Source organism: Pan paniscus, chromosome 1 (assembly GCF_029289425.2).
Source record: "Pan paniscus chromosome 1, NHGRI_mPanPan1-v2.0_pri, whole genome shotgun sequence".
NCBI classification, from domain to species: domain Eukaryota; kingdom Metazoa; phylum Chordata; class Mammalia; order Primates; family Hominidae; genus Pan; species Pan paniscus.
This window is the reverse complement of record NC_073249.2, coordinates 88637595-88658094: the sequence shown is the minus strand read 5'-3', so window position 1 is coordinate 88658094 and position 20500 is coordinate 88637595. Positions and strand designations below refer to the sequence as shown.

Here is a 20500-nt window from a genome sequence, read left to right as displayed (position 1 = left end):
ATTGAAGTCCTGGAGCTGGTCCATGTGGAGGCAGCGACCACCCATGCAGGCCTGTGCGGGCCCGCAGGGTGTGCCATCGGCCCAGGGCGAGTGTTTGGTCTGGCACATGGCATGGCCATTGAGGTGGCCAGAGCACCAGAGGGCAGCACAGGGCGGCGGCAGCTGTGGACAATGGCGTGAGTCGGGCCCGAAGGTCAGCTGGCACTGGCGGTCAGCATCATAGTCCTTGCCAGGGAAAGTCACAGGCAGATGCAATGGAGCCTCTGGTTTGTCTAAGAGACAGTGCCCTGGGAAGGGGGTTGGGGCACAAAGTCAGCAACGGGCTGAGGGGAGCATTCAGGATTGCCAGCAGAAAGCTTAGGCTCCCCGGGGCCTGATGGAGCCTAGAAAAACAATCCTAGGACTATAAGAGGATTTAAATTTTTGTTATTTATAATTTTTATTTTAATTACTTACTTTTTTTTTTTTTTTCTGAGACAGAGTCTTGCTCTGTCGCTCAGGCTGCAGTACAGTGGCATGATCATGGCTCACTACAGCCTCAAACTTCTGGGCTCAAGCAAACTTCCTGCCTTGGGCTCCTGAGTAGCTGGGATTACAGGCATGTGCCATGTCCAGCTAATTTTTTGGAATTTTTTGTAGTGATAAGGTCTTGCTATGTTGTCCAGGCTAATCTCAAACTCCTGGTCTCAAGCAATCCTCCCACCTTAGCCTCCCAAAGCATTGGGATTACAGGTGTAAGCCACTGTGCCTAGCCCTGTAAGAGGCTTTAATGGGCAGCTATAGTTTATTGGATGCATATTATGAGATGAGCATTGGCTAAATGCTTGACCAGCACTATTTAATCATGGCAAATACCTATGAGATAGGTACCGCTATTATACTTATCTGACATATCAACTACAAACACAGAGAGGTGAAGTAACTTACAGTCACACATCTACACCTGCTTAAAGAACAGAATAAGAGGCCAGGCATGGTGGCTTAATGTCTGTAATCCCAGCACTTTGGAAGGCTGAGGTGGGAGGATTGCTTGAGCCTAGGAGTTCGAGACCAGCCTAGGCAACACAGTGACACCACATCTGTATTTAAAACAAAACAAAACAAAACAGAATAAGGATAGGAACTCAATTCTGCCTATTCTAACCAACTATAGAATATTTGAGTTTGCTTCTTATCAACATCTCTGCCTAGTGGCAGTCATCCTGCTATTCTTGCATACCTCACTGCGTGACAAGGTAATCACCTCCTTCACAGCCAGCCCATTCCAGTGGTGGACAGTTCTGGCCCTCAGAAAGTCAGTTCTAATTCTACTGAGCCAAAATTCGCCTCCTCTAGCTATGCTATTTATTCTGGGAGGAAGTGAGAACTACACAAAGACAGCAGCATTTCTCACCCCTTCCCACACTGCAGAGGAAGCACACTTGGGGGAGGCAATTTGGTCCATGCAGAATGCAGCAGAAGTGAGAGTGCCCTGGAGGACAGGAATTGAGTGCTACCCAGGGAAAGGTAAGTGCCATCTGCTTACCATAGCCATTGTCCAGGAAGTCAGTGATGAAGCGGGCACTGCAGGGGGACCAGGGCTCCTCAGGATCCACATGAGCCATCACAGGGGCCATGACATGGCGAGAGGTGCTCAAAGGCCCATTCAAACTGATGCATGGCTTGGAGTTGTCATGGAGCATGTTGAAGACATGACCTGTGGGAGCAAAGGCCCTGATAGGATCTGAGGGTCCCTTCCCCATGCCCTGAGGGACTCCATAATAAATCTGGCTGCAGCTGTGGATGATCAGATCCATTACCCACCTCACCCTGCCCCCAGTCCTTTCCTTTATGGTACTCTCAGGGCTCCCAGTATGTAGCCCCGTCTCTTTCTCTGTCTCCTCTTCCCCCAAATATACTCAGGGTCCCTCCCTACCCACTTTTCCTTATAGCCAACATTCCCAACTGTGACCCCACCCATTGTCTCTGACTCCCCCTCCAAATACACACACACAGACACACACACACACACAGAGGAGTTCACAGTAGTTTCGACCAACTAATTTATTTAATAGAAAAATGTAAATGTATGTCTACACCTGGAGCAGAGAGGAGTAATAGCCCTATACCTAGGCCTGGGGGAAGAATACCTTGGGACCCCCATTAACACTGTGGTGAACTTGCTACCCCCTCCCCCACCTTCTCCTCCCTAATACCTTTCTCATCCACCCCTACTTTACCCAGTTCATGAGCAGCAGTGAAGGCTGACTGGAGCCCATCATCCTCCACAATGGCACAGCTCCGAGCCGGGTCACAGACGGTGCCCACATCAGCCATACCCAGCGTGTCGCAAGTGGAGACTCCACACAGGTCCTGTGGAGAGGGATCATAGAAGGTGCATAGACAGCCAAGACACCTGGGTCCATTGGGTTGAGATCCAGATTCCCGGGGACCTGGGCACTGAGGACCCAGCACTGTCAGGGCCTAGGTAGCCACACATGGCAGTGTGGCTGGGGCAAGGCACCATGTCACACAACTCCAGGAACATCATTTGCATCATAGTCTACGTAGTGGCCCTTCTTAGAATTCTGCAGTGCATGGCCTGCGGTGCTGACTGGGGCCTCACCTGACGGGTAAACAGAATGGCTGTGTCAAAGTGGTCAGGGTCCGAGTCCTCAGGGGTGTTGAGGCCCCGCTGCCAGGCACAGAAGCTGCGCAGGGTCTGGGCAGCACTGGGCCCCACTTGGGGCCCCTCCTCGCCTGACCCCAGGATCACTAGCCGAGTCACCACCAAGCTGACAGGATTGCGGATGCTTGGGTGCTTGAAGGCCTTGGCTGCTGCTGCCATCACTGTTAGCAGGTAGCGCTTTAGCCCCGCACCGTGGAATGCGGCCATCTTGTCATCTGCCACCACCAGTGTCTCCACAAATCTACTCAGTGAAGCAAAGCGCTGTAGAGAAAAAGGGAGAGGAAGATCCTGAAATAGCCTCTCAGACCCATGGGTTGGTCGATTCTCCAATCCCTCACTTCCTGGGTCTGGAACTCAGCATAGTCAGCTGGGCCCCACACACCCCACGGGATTCCTGACTCCTGGCGGGTCTTGGTTGGGCCCTTCCCCCAACGCCAAATCTCAGGGCTTTTGTGGTAACTCTGAGGAGTCAGCAGCTGGTTCTAAGAAGGGGAGGAGAAGGGGACGCCACATCCCAGGGCTGCGGGAGCCCCAGAGGTGAAAGCAGCCTGGACTGCCGTCAGGAGGGACTTTGGGGTTCTCCAGGCCTGAGTGTGGCTGGGGCCTATGGGACCAGGGCTAGAGGGCTGGGCTGCAACGTGTCTGCCCTGTGTGGTTGGAGGAACGATTCAGTCAGCAGCTAGGGCCAGGGCCAGAGCTCAGCGTGGCGGGTGTGGAGGGAGCGTCTGGTCTGGATTAAAGCTAGAGAGGGAGGAGGGAGGAGGGAAGGGAAGAAGGGGGAGACCAGGAGTGGGAGGGAGGAAAGGATGGCGCCTCAGGCAGCCTCGCAGTCCGGCCACAGTGTGGGAAGGGGATTGACCAGAAGGAGGTATGGGATACCCTCCCTCTCTTGCTACTCCTGCCCTAGTTTGCAGTTTGCCACAGTGATTTTAAAGGCAGCATCAGAAGCCAGACACCAAGCCCTAGGGCCTCAAACCTGACTCCTATAGCTGGGAGTGGGGGATGAAAATCAAATTTGGAGCAGAGAAAAGAGCCAAGGCCAAGGGGCTGTTAGGAGACCTTTACTGCTGGGGATGGTGTCAGTAGGAGATGCCATGGCCAGGAAGGGGTGGGGTGGGAAGAGGGAGCAGTTATTCCCAGCCCAGAGTCTATGACCCACCTCTGAGAACCCTCGGTGGGTCTCGCTAGGAGAAGGGTGAAGGGGAGAGGCCTGAGCCTTACCAAGAAAGGAGGCTCATGGAGAAAGGAAAGGCAGGCAGAAGGGAGGGAAGCAGAACGGCCAGAAGTGGAAGTGGGTGGAGAGAGGGTGAATAGGGGTCAGTAGGACAGACATGGCGGGAGGACACCGCAGGACACAGACTCCAGAGATGCCTACCTTGGCTCTTCGGGGCCTGGGGCTGGGGCTTCCAAGAGGAGCCTTGACGTTGCACATGGGACCTTGACCGCTGGCAGGACTCTTCCGGCGTAGGATGTGAGCCCCAGGTCCCCCAGCGGAGTTAGGGGTGCCTCCCTCCAGGGGCTGGAGGTGGAGTTCAGCCCCCCGATATTGTAACACGCCTAAGAGGGCTCCCCCATCCCAGTGCAGAGATGCCACCGACTCCGGATCTCCATTGATGGTGCCAGTCAGGTAGGTGCCAGGCTCTGCTCCACCCAGCAGCTCAGGCGCCTGGCCCAGGTACTGCACTGTCAGCCCCTCGACCTGCACACCGGAGTCCTGCTCCAGCTCTAGTAGCAGCGTCTCCCCAAAGGCCTGCAAGCGGCACAACAGCCTGGCAGGGGCGCCCGAGCCAGGCAGGACGCTGCCGTTGAGCTTCTCTGGAAACACGATCTCCTCCTCCCGGGGGAGGGGGCTGGCCAGCCGGGCTGAGGGCAGGAGAGAGGCCAGCAGTAGCAGAAGCAGCCACACCAGCCAGGAGAGCGGCACAATGGGGAGCAGGAGGCAGGGTTGGGCTCCCCACAGCCAGCGCCCTGCCAAGCCCCTCCCGGGATGCGAGCCTGTCTGGGACATGGCACTGGTACTGCAGCTGGGAGGGACTGAGGCCGTCTGGGGCACCAAGTCCTCCACACCCTAGCTTTGGAAAGCTCCTCTCTGTAGCCTGGGGGCTTGGACTCCTGCCAAGGTCAGAGGCAAAGTTTTCAGAAGGGCTGGGGACCGTTAAAGGAAATGGAGAAAACTTAGTCCTTGGGCTTGGGAGAGGTGCCCAGGGGTCTGGCTTCTCCAAACTCTCCTCCTGAGCCCTCCTTTCCTGGATCTTTGTCTCTCCCTGCCTGTGTCTTCTGCAGCTTCTCTGGCCTCTCCCTCTGTAGGACTCTGTCTGGGCCGCTTCTGTGCCTGCCCTGTCTCTGCCTTCTTCCGCTGTGCCTTTGTCTCTGTCTCTTTCCTCCTCTGTCTCTCTCGTGCATATGTGTCTGTGGGTCTCCCTGTGGGTTCTCCCCAGCCTCTCTCCGCGCCAGCTCTTTTAAGCATGGTGAGCCTCTGCGATTGATTGGCTGATCTCTAAGCCACTCAGCTGAGCTCTGTCGGTGGGACTCAGATGGGTGTATCATCGCTTCCCAAAAAAATGGGACTTGCCCAGGGGAGGGGAATCTCTAGCAGCCGAATGGATAATAGGCACTGGGCCAGCTGATGACATAGCCTTTTCCCAAACCCCACAATCAGCCCTCAGCTGTCTCTTTCCCTTTTTGGTGGGACAGAGCCCCAGGAGAGGCAGAGAGTGAGGGAAAGGGCCTGGCCGGCATGCACAGATAGGATCACGGTCCTGGGAGAATTCCTGCTCTTATAGTCTAACCTACCATGGCTTCTCTTTTCTCAAAGCTCCCTCATGCTGCCCTTTGGCCCTAGTGGCTGGTTTCCAGGGCTGAGGGGACTGAGTGAGCTGCCTGAGAAAAGAGGGTAGGGAACAGGTAAGGAGGCATCAAGAGGGAAGAACAAATAAAAGAGGTAGCTTGACATGGCTCAGGATAGAACTGAGCAGCTGGGAAGAGTAAAAAAGGCAGAACATTGGGGGAGGCAAGGAGACAGTGATCAGGGAGTTGACTGCCCAAAGGTAGGATGATCTTGCTTGGAATGAACATACAGAGGCGGCAGATGACAAGGCAGGAGGGGTTAACGACTTTTCCTTTTATAGAAGGCGGATCCAGGGTGGCACCTCCTCTTTTCTAACGTCCCTTCTCTCCCTCAGGATCCCCCTTCCTGAGTTACCACTACCCACCCCCTCCAAAGCCCAGAACAGCCATTCCGCCTCCATTTCCCCCCAGGGTTCCCCCTCCCCACTTCCTGACTCCCCATTTCCCTGGCCCAGCTCCCAGTAGCTTCCCCCAGGCTTTTGGCCCTGCTCCTACCCACTCCCAACTGCCCTAAACCCTCCCCCAGCCTCAAGTCAGCCAGCCCCCAGCATAGGCAAGACTTGCTCTCAGGAACCCAGATTCACCCAGTATCAATCTGGGAGAATCCCCACCTGGCTCCTACCATCCACCCCACCTTGCTCTGAGAACCCAGTGGTTCCTGGAATATCTAGTCATCTTTTCTTTTTAATTCTCCCTGGGGCAGGGAGAGGGTGGAGACAGCATTGTGCATATAGGGAAATTAGGGTACTGGGAGAAATCCATTGCCTGGGGTGGGGAAAGTGGCTGGGGAGGAAGAGGTGGTGTTAGGGAAAGGAAGCAAATTATTCCTTTGGCTTTGGATAGGAGGGAACTCGGAAAAGAGGTCTTGGGTATGAACTCTCAAGGCAAGAAAGGGTTCAGAAGTAGGGGCAATTTCTGCTCACCCCATCCTCTGGCTGCTTGTTTCCCCAGGAAATCCCCAGGAAGGAGAGTGCAGTCAGCAGTCTCTTTCCTTTCCCAGAAGTGGACCACCTCCTCCTGCCTCTATTCCCCTATTCACTCTGCTTTGTCACCTCCTGTCCCCCGCATATCATATCCGTCAGAATACTTCCTTTCCCCCTCCCTTCCTGCTCAGGTCGGTAATACCTGCCCTGGTGCCTATTACTTCCTGGATCACCCACCCCCTTGTGACTGCCAGACCCACCTCTTGACCCACCACTTGCCTGACCCTGGTTCTAAGCCAACGGGGCTGGGACTAGAGGAGTCGGACAAGGGGTGGGAGACCAGAAGGGGCAGGGGCAAGAGGAGCTATCACCAGAGAACTCTACTGCCCCTTTCCACTCCCCTATTTGAGATGAGGACAAAGGGGGTGACTAAGCAATGAAAGACAAAGGGCTTTAGAGTGGCTGCAGCAGTGCGTGTGGGGGTGTTGGCAGCAGGGAGAAGGCACAAAAGCTGCAGTGTCCTAGGCAGCCCCTCAGGAGCCCCCCACCCCAGTCCCAGCTCAAGCTGCCTCCAGGGCCAAGCAGCCCAGAGTCTATCCTGACTTCTCCCAGGCTGGATCAAGGCAAATAAATGCAGTCCTTCCCATCCCCCACCACCATGGCCACATTTGCTGTGTTTCAACAATAGAAAGAAGGCCCAGGGAAAGAGCAAGGAATGAGGACAACAGAGGGACCAAACCTCTGCCCTGGCTCTGTGGCAGCTGCCTTGTCTAGCCCAGGTCCTGGTCAGTTCCCACAGCTAAGGATCTGGCCCCACCCTTTGGTACAGTTCCCATTAGGTCAATTCCCAGGCCAGAAGTCTGGCTTTCCCCTCTTTCTCTGCAGTGAAGAATTCCACCATCTCTGCTTCCTGGTCTGTCTGCCTCACCCTGCTGCGCTGCTGGTGGGCTGTGTCCCTGGGATCCTGTCTAGGGGATATCTGGGGAAGGCCTCTTTCCAGGCTCAGAGTTGGAGAGTTGTACAAACTCTACGGGTGGGTGGCCTAGCTGGAGTTGGGCTTAGAGGCAGAGGGAGAAAACAGGAACTAGCCTCTAAGGCTGGAAGAATCTTTGTCCATACAGAATTGTGATCAGACTCCTGGTGCTACTACATTTCCATGCTGTTGGCCATTACCCAGGAGGGCTATAGCAGGGTCAGAAAGACGTTAGGGAAAAGAGGCTGACGCAAGACGGAAGTGGGGTGTGAGGCATCTCTAAGGGCGCTTCCTGGGTCTGTGATTCTGTAGGTTCGGGAAGCCCGGAGGATGTCAGGGTCACCCACAGTGGACCTCCACTCCCCCATCTGGGATGAGGTGGCTCCTACACACCCCGACACTCCCCTCCGCACCACCAATGCCGGCGGCCTTGGCATCCTATTCTTTTTTGTTTTGGTTTGGCGGGAGCTCTCAGACCCGCCCAGCCCCACTTAGGCTCCTTTCTCCAATCTCAATTTATGACATCTGGAAATTAGCTGGCTTTCCCAACTCCTGTCTTTTGGATTCAGTGATGGGAAAGTAATTGGCAAAGCCTGGGGCTACCCTATAAGGGCAGGGCTCAGATACAATCCGAGAGCAGGACTAAAGCATGAGGGCGGCCAAGGCGGAAGGGAGTAGGGAAGGAAGCGCCGCGCGTTTCCAAGATACGCAGGCGGGCTCGGCGAGAGAGCACGAAGTATCTGCCCCACGCAGGAACGGCAATTTTCCCTTGCTCGCTCCTAGAAAAGCCAGCCAGGAGCTGTGGGAGGAACCGCCCTCAGTAAAGATGACCGCAGTCACTGTTATCTAAACGCAAGTGAAGCCGAGTCACAGGACCCGGATGTTGTCAGTTCGACGGTAAACGACCCTGCCAGCTTCCGAGAGGGCGGCTTCACTGTGCGAATAGGTGAGAAGCCAAGAAGGAGGCGCGCTGGAGTTACTTCCGCCCGGTTCTCCTTCCCGCAGTCTGCAGCCGGAGTAAGATGGCGGCGCTGAGGGCTTTGTGCGGCTTCCGGGGCGTCGCGGCCCAGGTGCTGCGGCCTGGGGCTGGAGTCCGATTGCCGATTCAGCCCAGCAGGTGAGTTCGAGGGCAGCTCTCGACACACTTTCTCCAAGGCTAGGGTTTCTCAGGTTGGGGACGCTTTACTCCCCCAGAAAATAATAACCCAAGCCTGTGACCCCATTGTCCATCCCTGATTTCTTGGGCTACGGGATGCAGTGGCACCCACTCTGGCGAGGGAGGGGAGAGGGTCTAGAGTTCGTTCGTGCCGAGGTGAAATCAGCGGAGTGGGAGACTCTGCTTTTTAGCTTCAGTAATTTGAATGCACCTCTCCTGTCATACCTGAGTAGAGCTCAGCCAAAGAGCCAGAATGCTCGCTCTCTCTGTCGTTGACCTTGAACAAACACTTTTCTCACGTTCATATTCACCTGGTTGATAATATCAATACGATGAAAATATGAAGAAGCTAGGATCCCAACCTTGCATGCCCAGGGGTGATGGGTGGAGTTATTCCAGGAATAATTTGTTAGTAGGAATGGAACCTCTAGAGTTCCAGCTTATTTTGCCGAAGCTACATTAACTTCAGATCAGTGACTTGGCATTAAAAAATCCAGGACATTGGCTGGGCGCGGTGGCTCACACCTGTAATCCCAGCACTTTGGGAGGCCTAGGCGGGCAGATCATCTGAGGTCGGGAGTTCGAGACCATCCTGACCAAAATGGAGAAACCCCCGTCTTTAAAAAAATACAAAATTAGCCGGGTTTGGTGGCGCATGCCTGTAATCTCAGCTACTTGGGAGGCTGAAGCAGGAGAATCGCTTGAACCCGGGAGGCAGAGGTTTCAGTGAGCCAAAATCACACCATTGCCCTCCAGTATGGGCAACAAGAGTGAAACCCAGTCTCAAAAAAAACAAAAAACAAAACAAAACAAAAAAACAGGACATCCTTCCTGGGTCCCCTTGAGAGTGAATGGGAACACAGGAACCAAACACTGTTCAGGCCCTTTGTCTAGGATCTGTCTTTAACTCCTCAGAGGTGTTCGGCAGTGGCAGCCAGATGTGGAATGGGCACAGCAGTTTGGGGGAGCTGTTATGTACCCAAGCAAAGAAACAGCCCACTGGAAGCCTCCACCTTGGAATGGTGAGTGACCAGAGTTGCTGTCCCAACCCACACCCATCCCTGCCCCCAGCTGATTTCCTTTTCTTTTTTTGAGACAGGGTTTCCCTCTGTCTCCCTGGCTGGAGTGCAGTGGTGTGAAAGTGGCTCACTGTAGCCTTGAACTTCTGGGCTCAAGGCAACCTTCTGTCTCAGCCTCCCCAGAAAGCCGCAACAACAGGCCTGTGCCACCACAACCGGCTAATTTTGAAAATTTTCCTTTTGTAGAGACAGAGTCTTGCTATGTTGACCAGGCTGGTTTCAAACTCCTGGCCTCAGGTAATCCTCCCAACTCAGCCTCCCAAAGTGCTGAGATACAGGCTTGAGCCACCATGCCTGGCCTCCAGCTGATTTCTAAGTGCTCTTGAGCTCTCTGTCTTAGGCAAATTTTAACCCCTATCCTGTTTGCTTCTTTCACCACGAAATTCAACAGACATAATAGTGATAACAACAGGTATTTGTGAAGTAGAGAAGGAAAGGAAGGATGTTGCAGAAGAAAATAAAGAATGGGTCCCAGTAAATACCCAAAAGTCCCTACCAATTTAAATATTAATGCCAGCTTTTCCCATGTTCAATATATTTCAGGTTCACTACATTATCTCCCTCTCCAGACAAGGTGGTGGTTTTCCCGTTGGTAACCAAATGAAACCTACATGAATACAAACCATTTTTTTTCCTATCAAAACTAGCTCTTCCTTTTGACTTTTGATTTTGATCAGTGGCACCCTCATTCTCCTAATCCCTCAGGATTGAAACTTTTTAGTCATCTTTGGCTGTTTTATCTTGCCCTCCATGTCTATGTCCAGTAAGTTACCAAACCATGTAGATACTTTTGTGATGTCTCATATCTGGTCATCTCTCCCTTTTAATTTTTATTGCCATCATTCTTATTCAGATGTATCTTGTATTAGACCCTGATTATTTTAGGAGTCTATTCACTGAGTTTTTGCCGCTGATGTTGTCCCCTTTCCATCTATCCTATACAATGTCATCACCTTCATCTTCCCCAAACATTATTTTACCATGTTATTCATACTCTTGCTCCAAAACCTTCAAAGACACTTCCAGTTACTTTCCACAAACTTACAGTAACAATAGCTGAGTGCTTACCGTTTGCCAAACATTTTCGTATGCATTATTTTGTTTAATCTTTACAACAGCTCTATGAGAGTATTACCCCAGTTGTGAGGAAATTATGGTCTAGGGAGATTAAAACTTGATTAAAGGCGGGATGCGGTGGCTCACACCGGTAATCCCAGCACTTTGGGAGGCCGAGGTGGGTGGATCACCTTAGGTCAGGAGTTCAAGACCAGCCTGGCCAACATGGTGAAACCCCGCCTCTACTAAAAATACAGAAATTAGCCAGGCGTGGTGGCACGCACCTGTAATTCTAGCTACTCAGGAGGCTGAGGCAGGAGAATCACTTGAACCTGGGAGGTGGAGGTTGCAGTGAACCGAGATCGCGACATTGCACTCCAGCCTGGGTGACAGAGCAAGACTGTCTCAAAAAAAAAAAAAAAAAGTTAAGGACACACAGGCAGACTTGTACTCGGGTCTGTCAGACTCCAAAGCCCATCATGAAGAATTTTGGTGGAAAAGATGGGCTCTGGTTTCAAATCTCCACTCTCAATTTACCAGTGAATAAAGTGTCTATTTATAGCATTATTTTAAGGATTAAATGAGATAACATGTGCCTGGTACATGTAAGTCCCCTATAAGTGTTCATTGTTATTAATGATATGTACAGATAATTGAACCACTACCCCCTACTTTGTCCCAATACTAATCATCCCTCTCTTGGGAAGTCCCAATAAGAGTTCCATGGATGTTTACTTCCTTGTTTCTAAGATTTGGCCCATGTTGATTTCATAGCCTGGAATGCTTCTTCTCCCTTCTAGCTATCTAAATCATTTCCTATATTTAAGCTCAGATCCTACCTACATGAAGTCTTTGCAGTGTTCTTTCCTTCTTTTAAAAACTTAGTGGCTAAGGCACTTTCTTGGTTACTTATAAATTTGGCCTCTGTTCCTAGTTTTTCACATGTACTTCTTTCGCAAATTAAAATGTAAGCTTCAGATTAGGTGGGCATGGTGGTGTGCGCCTGTAGTCCCTGCTACTCTGGAGGCTGACACAGGAGAATTGCTTGAACCTGGCAGGCAGACGTTGCAGTGAGCTGAGATGGTGCCGCTGCACTCCAGCCTGGATGCAGAGTGAGACTCTGTCTCAAAAAAAAAAAAAAAAAAGGTAATCTTCTTGAGGGTAAAAGTTCATTTAGTGGGAGTAAGCATTAGGTATACATTTCCTGACTGGTTGGCCATTCATTGGATACATTTGGAGGGCAGTATATCATAGTAGTTAAGATGTTTGGATCCTGGAGCTAAACAGGCTGGGTTAAAATCCTGGTTCTGCCACTTACTAGTTTTATGATCCTGGAAAAGTCATTTAAGCTCCATGGCCTCAGTTTATCCAATGAAATGGGGATAACGATAGTACCTATTACTCATAACAGTTGTTGTAAGAATTAAATCAATTAAAGTGCCTAAGGTAGTGCCTGGCACATAATAAAGCTATATAAGTGTTATCTATTATTAAAAAGATATTCTATGCACACTGACTATGAACCATCAAAAAAAAAAAAGGTATTCTAGGAGACATAGAGTGAGATTCATGGTGTCTGTCATCAGAAAGTTTAGATCTTCCTTTTCCCCATCTAAGGGTCCTCTTCCTGGTTATAATGGAGATTAGGAAATTAACAAAGTATGGAATGGTGAGTTAGAAAATCTATAGGGAGAGGCTAACTCCTTGCTGTCTTTTGGGGGATCCCAAGGGAATAACCATGTGGCTCTGAACTATTTCTTATTTCTCAGATGTGGACCCTCCAAAGGACACAATTGTGAAGAACATGACCCTGAACTTTGGGCCCCAACACCCAGCAGCGCATGGTGTCCTGCGACTAGTGATGGAATTGAGTGGGGAGATGGTGCGGAAGTGTGATCCTCACATCGGGCTCCTGCACCGAGGCACTGAGAAGCTCATTGAATACAAGACCTATCTTCAGGTGTGGGGGGTGAACAAGAGCCTTTTGACGGGATCTGGGGTTGCTTTAGCCTGGGACTTTGCCAGTTTGCTGCCCTTAAAATGTGAGGGGTGGAAGGTGTTGAGAGGAGTAACCCGTTGAGATTACTCTTGGTTGGGTGGATGGAGGGAAGTGGCAGGGGATGCTTGAGTCATTAGGATTTGGTTTATTCAGCAGCAGTGCTTTGAAGCTGGAGCTATACTCAGCTTTTCTCTGGCTGACTTTTTGGCTGGCCCCTTTGCCATTACTTGAGTGCCTCAGTTTCCCTGCTCTTACGTTAGACTAGTGCGTCAAAGCCAGTGTCCCTAGGGGCAGGGAAAGAGAAAAGACATTAGCTCGCTAAGTTTAACAGCTGATTCTTGTATCTTCCAGCTGTCTACGTTTGTTTTCAAAACATTCAATGAGTCAGAGCAACTCAGAGAGGGTTTATGACAGTTTGCCATTTTTAGGAGAATTGTATAACCCAAATGATGAAGGTCAGATTTGAAGGAGTTGGATCTCTAATAGGAATCTGAAGTTTTTTTCTTACTGTCAGGAAGAAAGGTCCTGATAACAGGATGGTAGGATTAGGATTTAGATCCAGCCCAGTGTCGGGGAGAACAGTGACTAGAATGTGATTCCCCAAGAGAGCCTCGGCGATGACAGTTTCTGGTCCCGGAGTCTATGGGTTAACCCCTGTAGCATTAGCCTCCGTCACAGTGACATCAGAATAAGAACAGGCTGTCCCAGCTAGTAGCGTCTTAGCTCCACCCTCTTCCTGGAAGCTGAAGCTGGTTCAGCAGACAGCTAGGACTTGGCTTTTTGGCATTCTGGAGGAAGGACCATTTCTACCTGATGCTCTGTCTTCCTTAAATACCTCACTCTGGCCGGGCGTGGTGGCTCACGCCTGTAATCCCAGCACTTTGGGAGGTCGAAGCAGGTGGATTACTTGAGGTCAGGAGTTTGAGACCAGCCTGGCCAACAAGGTGAAACCCCATCTCTACTAAAAATACAAAAATTAGCCAGACGTGGTGGTGTGCGCCTGTAGGAGAATCACTTGAACCTGGGAGGCAGAGGTTGCAGTGAGCCAAGATGGTGCTACTGCACTCCAGCGCCTGGGCAACAGAGCAAGACTGTGTCTCAAAAAAAAAAAAGATTAAAAAAAAAAACCCTCCCAGATACTCTTAAGACTGATTGCCTTTCTCCTTCAGTATCTGAAGTTTTTTGTTTGTTTTGTTTTTTTCGCTACGGAGTCTTGCTCTGTCGCCCAGGCTGGAGTGCAGTGGCGTGATCTTGGCTCACTGCAACCTCTGCCTCCTGAGTTTAAGCAATTCTGTTTCAGCCCCCGGAGTAGCCAGGATTACAGGCACGCACCACCATGCCTGGCTAATTTTTTTTTTTTTTTTTTGAGACGGAGTTTCACTCTTGTTGCCCAGGCTGGAGTGCAATAGTGCGATCTTGGCTCACTGCAAACTCCACCTCCCAGGTTCAAGCGAGTCTCGTTCCTCAGCCTCCCAAATAGCTGGGATTACAGGTACTCACCACCACGCCCAGCTAATTTCTATATTTTTAGTAGAGATGGGGTTTCACCATGTTGGCCAGGCTGGTCTCAAACTCCTGACCTCATGAGCCACCCTGACTTGGCCTCCCAAAGTGCTGGGATTACAGGTGTGAGCCACCGCGCCTGACCAGTATGTCAGTTTTTTTAATTTTTATTATTTTTTGAGATGGAGTTTTGCTCTTGTTGCCTAGGCTAGAATGCAGTGGCATAATCTTGTCTCACTGCAACCTCTGCCTCCTGGGTTCAAGTGATTTTCCTGCCTCAGCCTCCCAAGTAGCTGGGATTACAGGCATGTGCCACCACGCCCTGCTAATTTTATATTTTTAGTAGAGACGGGGCTTCTCCATGTTGGTCAGGCTGGTCTCAAACTCCTGACCTCAGGTGATCTACCCGCCTCGGCCTCCCAAAGTGTTGGGATTATAGGCGTGAGCCACGTGCTCGGCCAAGGACTCTTGACAGTGGTATCCTGGAGCTAGCTCATACGGGCTTGCAAGAGTGCAGTTGTTAAATTTTCAGGAGTTTTGTGAGCCAGTTGTTGAACATAGCCATTGTCAGAAATTAATTTATATAAGTTTATGATTTAATACATTATATTAAAAGCAAAGGTAAGATTAAATATTCAAAGCTCATCACTTCATTATTTTACCACATTTTACTATGCTCTGCCTTTGAGGTATTTGCTTTGAATGTGTCTGTATGGTGGAAATACTGTATAATGGTGTGGTATTCTTCCCAATGCTGCATTCAGTTACATGATATTGGTAACTTAAAATTGGCCATTGTGGGAGTATTTTTACCATGGAAATTGGCAAACATGACAAATCAGAGTCCTCCCTCACTTTGGAGAGCCAGTTTTTAAACATTTACTAGAATACTACTGGTTTTTGGGATATTTTACCTGCCTTGTTGGGGCTCCTGAGACTAGAAAGGCTTATACAGCACCAACTTCTGGTGCCGACTGAGAGCAAGGCTTCAGGCAGCCAGACTGTGGGCTCCTGAGCCTGTTAGATGTGACCCACATTCCTCCCTCTTCCCAGGCCCTTCCATACTTTGACCGGCTAGACTATGTGTCCATGATGTGTAACGAACAGGCCTATTCTCTAGCTGTGGAGAAGTTGCTAAACATCCGGCCTCCTCCTCGGGCACAGTGGATCCGAGGTATGTCCCCCCGGCTTTTTCTTCGGCCCACTGTGAGCATAGCATAGTGCCTTTTCCACCACTTCCCCGTTGAACCCAAGCTTAGTGTTCAGACCCCAGGCTCTGCCCAGACCTCTCTGTCCGCCTCAGTGCTTGGCTCCTATATCCTGTCTTCTCCTTGTCTTCACAGTGCTGTTTGGAGAAATCACACGTTTGTTGAACCACATCATGGCTGTGACCACACATGCCCTGGACCTTGGGGCCATGACCCCTTTCTTCTGGCTGTTTGAAGAAAGGGAGAAGGTAAGAGTGGGAGGAAAGGATAGGAATAGGGAAGGAAGTGCAGGAAGTAGAGAAGGTATAAAGGAGGCAGGAGATTAAAAGAAGAGAGAGAACATGGGAGAACATTTAGAGGGGGAAGGTATGTTTAACTTGGGTTATATTTGTAGAAACTATATCATGAGGGGTTGGTTGGGCACAAGAAGGCAGAAAGTGGGGGAGTAGGCCATCATAGGACCTGGGGGCCTGGGACTTTGACACTAATTCCCAGCACGTTCTATGAAGATGTTTGAGTTCTACGAGCGAGTGTCTGGAGCCCGAATGCATGCTGCTTATATCCGGCCAGGAGGAGTGCACCAGGTGAGCAGGTCCCCGGCTTCCCCAAATGTCCAGCCCAGGCCTATTTTCCCTGTGGCCACTGGAGGGCAGTGCTGGATGATGGAAACTCCAAACCTGTATCGCTGGGGGAGGGGGTGCTGAGAGGGCTCTCCTTAGTGAAGGCTATGCCACATTCAATAGCACTTCCGTTTGGCTTCTAGGACCTACCCCTTGGGCTTATGGATGACATTTATCAGTTTTCTAAGAACTTCTCTCTTCGACTTGATGAGTTGGAGGAGGTAAGCTAGGAGTCAATGGGAAAAATCTCTCCCCCACAAGAAGGGCTTGTGGGGTTTTATTCCCCAGTTGTAAAGAAATACAGAGATATTTGAAGAGTGTGAGGAAGAGTATTAACACACCAGTTTTCTTGATCAATAGTTGCTGACCAACAATAGGATCTGGCGAAATCGGACAGTTGACATTGGGGTTGTAACAGCAGAAGAAGCACTTAACTATGGTTTTAGGTGAGGGGAATACAACTTCTCTCCGTAGGAGTGGGGGTGGGAGTGGGGGAGTTCCAGCCTAATATCTTGTCTTTGAAGACTTGTTGGCATCCTCCTAGTCATACCCTGAATGTGAAGGATCAACAAGGGAGGCTAAGGAAGAAGGAGCCTCCTTACTTAGTTTGTGGAGAGTGGCCCTTATTCCCATTATGCTCTCCACAGTGGAGTGATGCTTCGGGGCTCAGGCATCCAGTGGGACCTGCGGAAGACCCAGCCCTATGATGTTTACGACCAGGTTGAGTTTGATGTTCCTGTTGGTTCTCGAGGGGACTGCTATGATAGGTAAGGCCCCAATCCTTTCTTGGCTGATATTCCAGCTAGTTTCCCCTGCCTCACTCTTCTCTTTGCCACTTCCTTCTTTACCCTACTTCTCAGTGTCTGTGGGAGCTCTTGTGTGTGTTAGACAAGGTTGCTCTCAAAACACTTTCACATATATGGAATCTTACTTATTTTTTTCCTTTTTGAGACGGAGTTTTGCTCTTGTTGCCCAGGTTGGAATGCAATGGCACAATCTCGGCTCACTGCAACCTCCGCCTCCTGGGTTCAAGTGATTCTCCTGCCTCAGCCTCCTGAGTAGCTGGGATTACAGGCATGAGCCACCACGCTCAGCTAATTTATGTATTTTTAGTAGAGACGGGATTTCTCCATGTTGGTCAGGCTGGTCTCAAGCTCCTGACCTCAGGTGATCTACCCGCCTCGGCCTCCCAAATTGTTGGGATTATAGGCGTGAGCCACCACACCCGGCCTATGGCATTCTTTTTATCTTTACATTATCCTTGTCTTAGATGGAGCTAGCTTTGGCTGCATTTTATAGCTGAGAAAGCTGAGGCATAAAAGTTAGGGATTAGCTGGGATTATTCTTCAGGAGTGGTCGAGGCTAGAATCCTCCTGATCCAGTGTTCTTTCTAGTAGATCCTAAGCTTCAGATTCTCCTCCTGGGCCAGGCACAGTGGCTCATGTGTGTAATCCCAGCATTTTGGGAGTCCAAGGTGGGTGGATCACTTGAGGTCAGGAATTCAAGACCAGCCTGGCCAACATGGTGAAACCCCATCTCTACTAAAAATACAAAAAATTAGCTGGGTGTGGTGGTACATGCCTGTAAGTCCAGCTACTTGGGAGGCTGAGGAAGGAGAGTTGCTTGAATCTGGGAGGTGAAGGATGCAGTGAGCTGAGATGGAGCCACTGCATTCCAGCCTGGGCGACAGAGCGAGACTCTGTCTCAAAAAAACAAAAAACGAAAACCAAAAACAAATTCTCCTCCTGTTTTCTCACCCTGAGCCAGATTTGTTACTGGGTATTTTGTTTTTTTTATTTTTGTTTGTTTTATTTTTTGAACCTGGTAGCTACTGCTGTTATTTTTGTTTGTCCATTTGACTCTCACCCATCCTGTGGTCCAAAAAGTGCTTAAGGAGGTAATTAAAGAAATAAATACTACAGGCCATGTTCTGAGAAAATAAGGAGAGGGTTTGGGGAAGCACCCAAGAGTAGAAGCAAAAGATTACAGGGGGCTGGGGTTGGTGGCTCATGCCTATAATCCTAGCACTTTGGGAGACCAAAGCAGGCAGTCGCTTGAGCTCAGGAGTTGGAGATCAGCCTGGGCAGCAAAGTGAAACCTCGTCTCTACAAAAAATATTCGGATGTGGTGGTGCACGCCTGTAATCCAAGCTACTTTGGAGACCGAGATGGGAGGATCACTTGAGCCCCGGAGTTCGAGGCTGCAGTGAGCTGTGAAACCCTGTTTCAAAAAAAAAAAAAAAAAGACTACAGGGTTTATATGGGTGGCCAAGCCAAGCAGAGATGCTGTACTTGGAGAAAAGAGTGGGGAGAGTTGACCTAACCCTTTTGAGGTTGGCCAAAGGGCATCCTTCCTAGCCCCATACCTGCTCCTCTGACTGTTCTTCTCTTGCTCTGTCTCATCTTCTTGAGGTACCTGTGCCGGGTGGAGGAGATGCGCCAGTCCCTGAGAATTATCGCACAGTGTCTAAACAAGATGCCTGCTGGGGAGATCAAGGTTGATGATGCCAAAGTGTCTCCACCTAAGCGAGCAGAGATGAAGGTTGGCTGCAGGGAGGGGGAAAGTGTGGGGTGTTGGAAAGGGGCCAGTGGCTGGGGAGGATTATCCTTGGATTAAATCCTATCTTTCGGTTTTTGTTTGTTTGTTTGTTTGTTTTTGAGACAGAGTTTTACTCTTATTGCCCAGACTGGAGTGTAATCTCGGCTAACTGCAACCTCCGCCTCCCAGGTTCAAGCAATTCTTCTGCCTCAGCCTCCCAAGTAGCTGGGATTACAGGCGTGTGCCACTACGCCCAGCTAATTTTTTGTATTCAGTAGAGACAGGGTTTCACCATATTGGTCAGGGTGGTCTCGAACTCCTGACCTCAGGTGATCCTTGGCCTCCCAAAGTACTGGGATTACAAAGCGTGAGCCACCACGCCCAACCCAGTTTTCTTTTTATAGAGAATTTACTGTATAGTAAGAGATTCGGGGTTTTTTTATTTTTTTATTTTTTTTGAGACAGTGTCACGCTCTTTCACCAGGCTGGAGTACAGTGTCATGATCTTGGCTCTCTGCAACCACTGTCTCCTGGGTTCAAGCGATTCTCCTGCCTTAGCCTCCCGAGTAGCTGGGATTACAGGCACCCACCACCACGCCCAGCTAATTTTTGTATTTTTAGTAGAGATGGGGTTTCACTCTGTTGGCCAGGCTGGTCTTGAACACCTGACCTCTTGATCTGCCCACCTCAGCCTCCCAAAGTGCTGGAATTACAAGCGTGAGTCACCGCACCTGGCCATATAAGAGATTCTTAATCTCCCATAGCTCTCCTGTTTTATTCTGTATCCTCTCTGCTTACTGACTGACATGTGGCTTTAGTCTCCCTGAGGGTAGAGATTATTTTCTGTGCTGGGGGAGGCCTAGGAGACAGAGTTTGGATATGGTTTATTGATGCTCCCTGTTTCCTCTCTTCAGACTTCCATGGAGTCACTGATTCATCACTTTAAGTTGTATACTGAGGGCTACCAAGTTCCTCCAGGAGCCACATATACTGCCATTGAGGCTCCCAAGGTAAGGAGAGGAGGGGAAGGAAAAGACCATATGTAGAGTAGGTAGCTAAAGATAGATGTTTAACAAAACGCTCATTCATCAATGAGAGAGAAAACAGAATGAATAGAGGTTTTGTTGGCAGAGAAAAATACTCTTCATGTTAATACAGACACCCAACCTTCTTCCTTGAACAGGGAGAGTTTGGGGTGTACCTGGTGTCTGATGGCAGCAGCCGCCCTTATCGATGCAAGATCAAGGCTCCTGGTTTTGCCCATCTGGTAAGAATCAATCCCAGTAACTATAACTCCAATGAATTAAACCTGACCTTGGTTGAGGTTTTTATGAACTCTTCTTTCTCCTCCCACCTTGCAAGTCTTAACTAACATTGTTGCCATCTCAATCTCCCTAGGCTGGTTTGGACAAGATGTCTAAGGGACACATGTTGGCAGATGTCGTTGCCATCATAGGTACGAGGCCTATTGTGTAGTAGAGGTATCCTAGACAAAGGAGTTCGGGACACCCACTGGGGACAGAAGGAGAACACTTCCTGTTCACCATAGGCCATGGCATGGACTCGGGTCCTCAATCTTTTGAGCACAGTAATGGGTTCTGGATCTTGGGTAACACCACTTTTTTTGTTTGTTTTGCCTCACAACAGGAAGATAAGTAACATCACTTTTTTCCTCCATCCTCTCACCTAGGTACCCAAGATATTGTATTTGGAGAAGTAGATCGGTGAGCAGGGGAGCAGCGTTTGATCCCCCCTGCCTATCAGCTTCTTCTGTGGAGCCTGTCCCTCACTGGAAATTGGCCTCTGTGTGTGTGTGTGTGTGTGTGTGTGTGTGTATGTTCATGTATACTTGGCTGTCAGGCTTTCTGTGCATGTACTAAAAAAGGAGAAATTATAATAAATTAGCCGTCTTGCGGCCCCTAGGCCTAAA

At 50.1% G+C, this 20500-nt stretch overlaps 2 protein-coding genes across 7 annotated transcripts in view; one reads left to right on the top strand and one right to left on the bottom strand.

Moving 5' to 3' along the window:
• Nucleotides 1-5453, bottom strand: part of ADAMTS4 (ADAM metallopeptidase with thrombospondin type 1 motif 4) — a 15099-nt gene extending 9646 nt beyond the window's left edge. For both annotated transcript variants that reach the window (XM_024929801.4, XM_003811836.7), the window contains exons 1-5: nucleotides 4044-5453; nucleotides 2606-2929; nucleotides 2220-2352; nucleotides 1526-1696; nucleotides 1-287 (exon numbers count right to left, since the gene is read on the bottom strand). In XM_024929801.4, coding sequence (XP_024785569.1) covers nucleotides 1-287; nucleotides 1526-1696; nucleotides 2220-2352; nucleotides 2606-2929; nucleotides 4044-4676 — 1548 coding nt within the window. In that variant the 5' untranslated portion in view covers nucleotides 4677-5453. The remainder of the gene's footprint in view (nucleotides 288-1525; nucleotides 1697-2219; nucleotides 2353-2605; nucleotides 2930-4043) is intronic.
• Nucleotides 3112-20500, top strand: NDUFS2 (NADH:ubiquinone oxidoreductase core subunit S2). Of its 5 annotated transcripts, none has more exons than XM_063604244.1 (15): nucleotides 3112-3205; nucleotides 8195-8528; nucleotides 9483-9589; nucleotides 12472-12662; nucleotides 15258-15378; nucleotides 15548-15660; nucleotides 15922-15996; nucleotides 16176-16253; nucleotides 16393-16478; nucleotides 16680-16799; nucleotides 18444-18573; nucleotides 19485-19580; nucleotides 19754-19837; nucleotides 19969-20026; nucleotides 20261-20500. In XM_063604244.1, exons 2-15 carry the CDS (start codon nucleotides 8434-8436, stop codon nucleotides 20296-20298), a joined length of 1392 nt encoding a protein of 463 aa, XP_063460314.1. In that variant the 5' UTR covers nucleotides 3112-3205; nucleotides 8195-8433; the 3' UTR covers nucleotides 20299-20500. The 5 variants fall into 5 exon arrangements, with proteins under 5 accessions (XP_063460314.1, XP_034794781.2, XP_063460311.1 ...); XM_034938890.3 differs by lacking the exon at nucleotides 3112-3205 and adding an exon at nucleotides 3453-3536; XM_055112425.2 differs by lacking the exon at nucleotides 3112-3205 and adding an exon at nucleotides 7241-7381.

What these genes read in the sequence shown, in the direction of transcription:
- NDUFS2 (XM_063604241.1), top strand. Translation starts at nt 8,434, where the DNA reads ATGGCGGCGCTGAGGGCTTTGTGCGGCTTCCGGGGCGTCGCGGCCCAG. An exon ending in TCGGGCACAGTGGATCCGAG is followed by an intron (nt 15,379 to 15,547) that starts GTATGTCCCCCC and finishes TTGTCTTCACAG; the next exon opens with TGCTGTTTGGAGAAATCACA. An exon ending in CTAAGCGAGCAGAGATGAAG is followed by an intron (nt 18,574 to 19,484) that starts GTTGGCTGCAGG and finishes TCCTCTCTTCAG; the next exon opens with ACTTCCATGGAGTCACTGAT.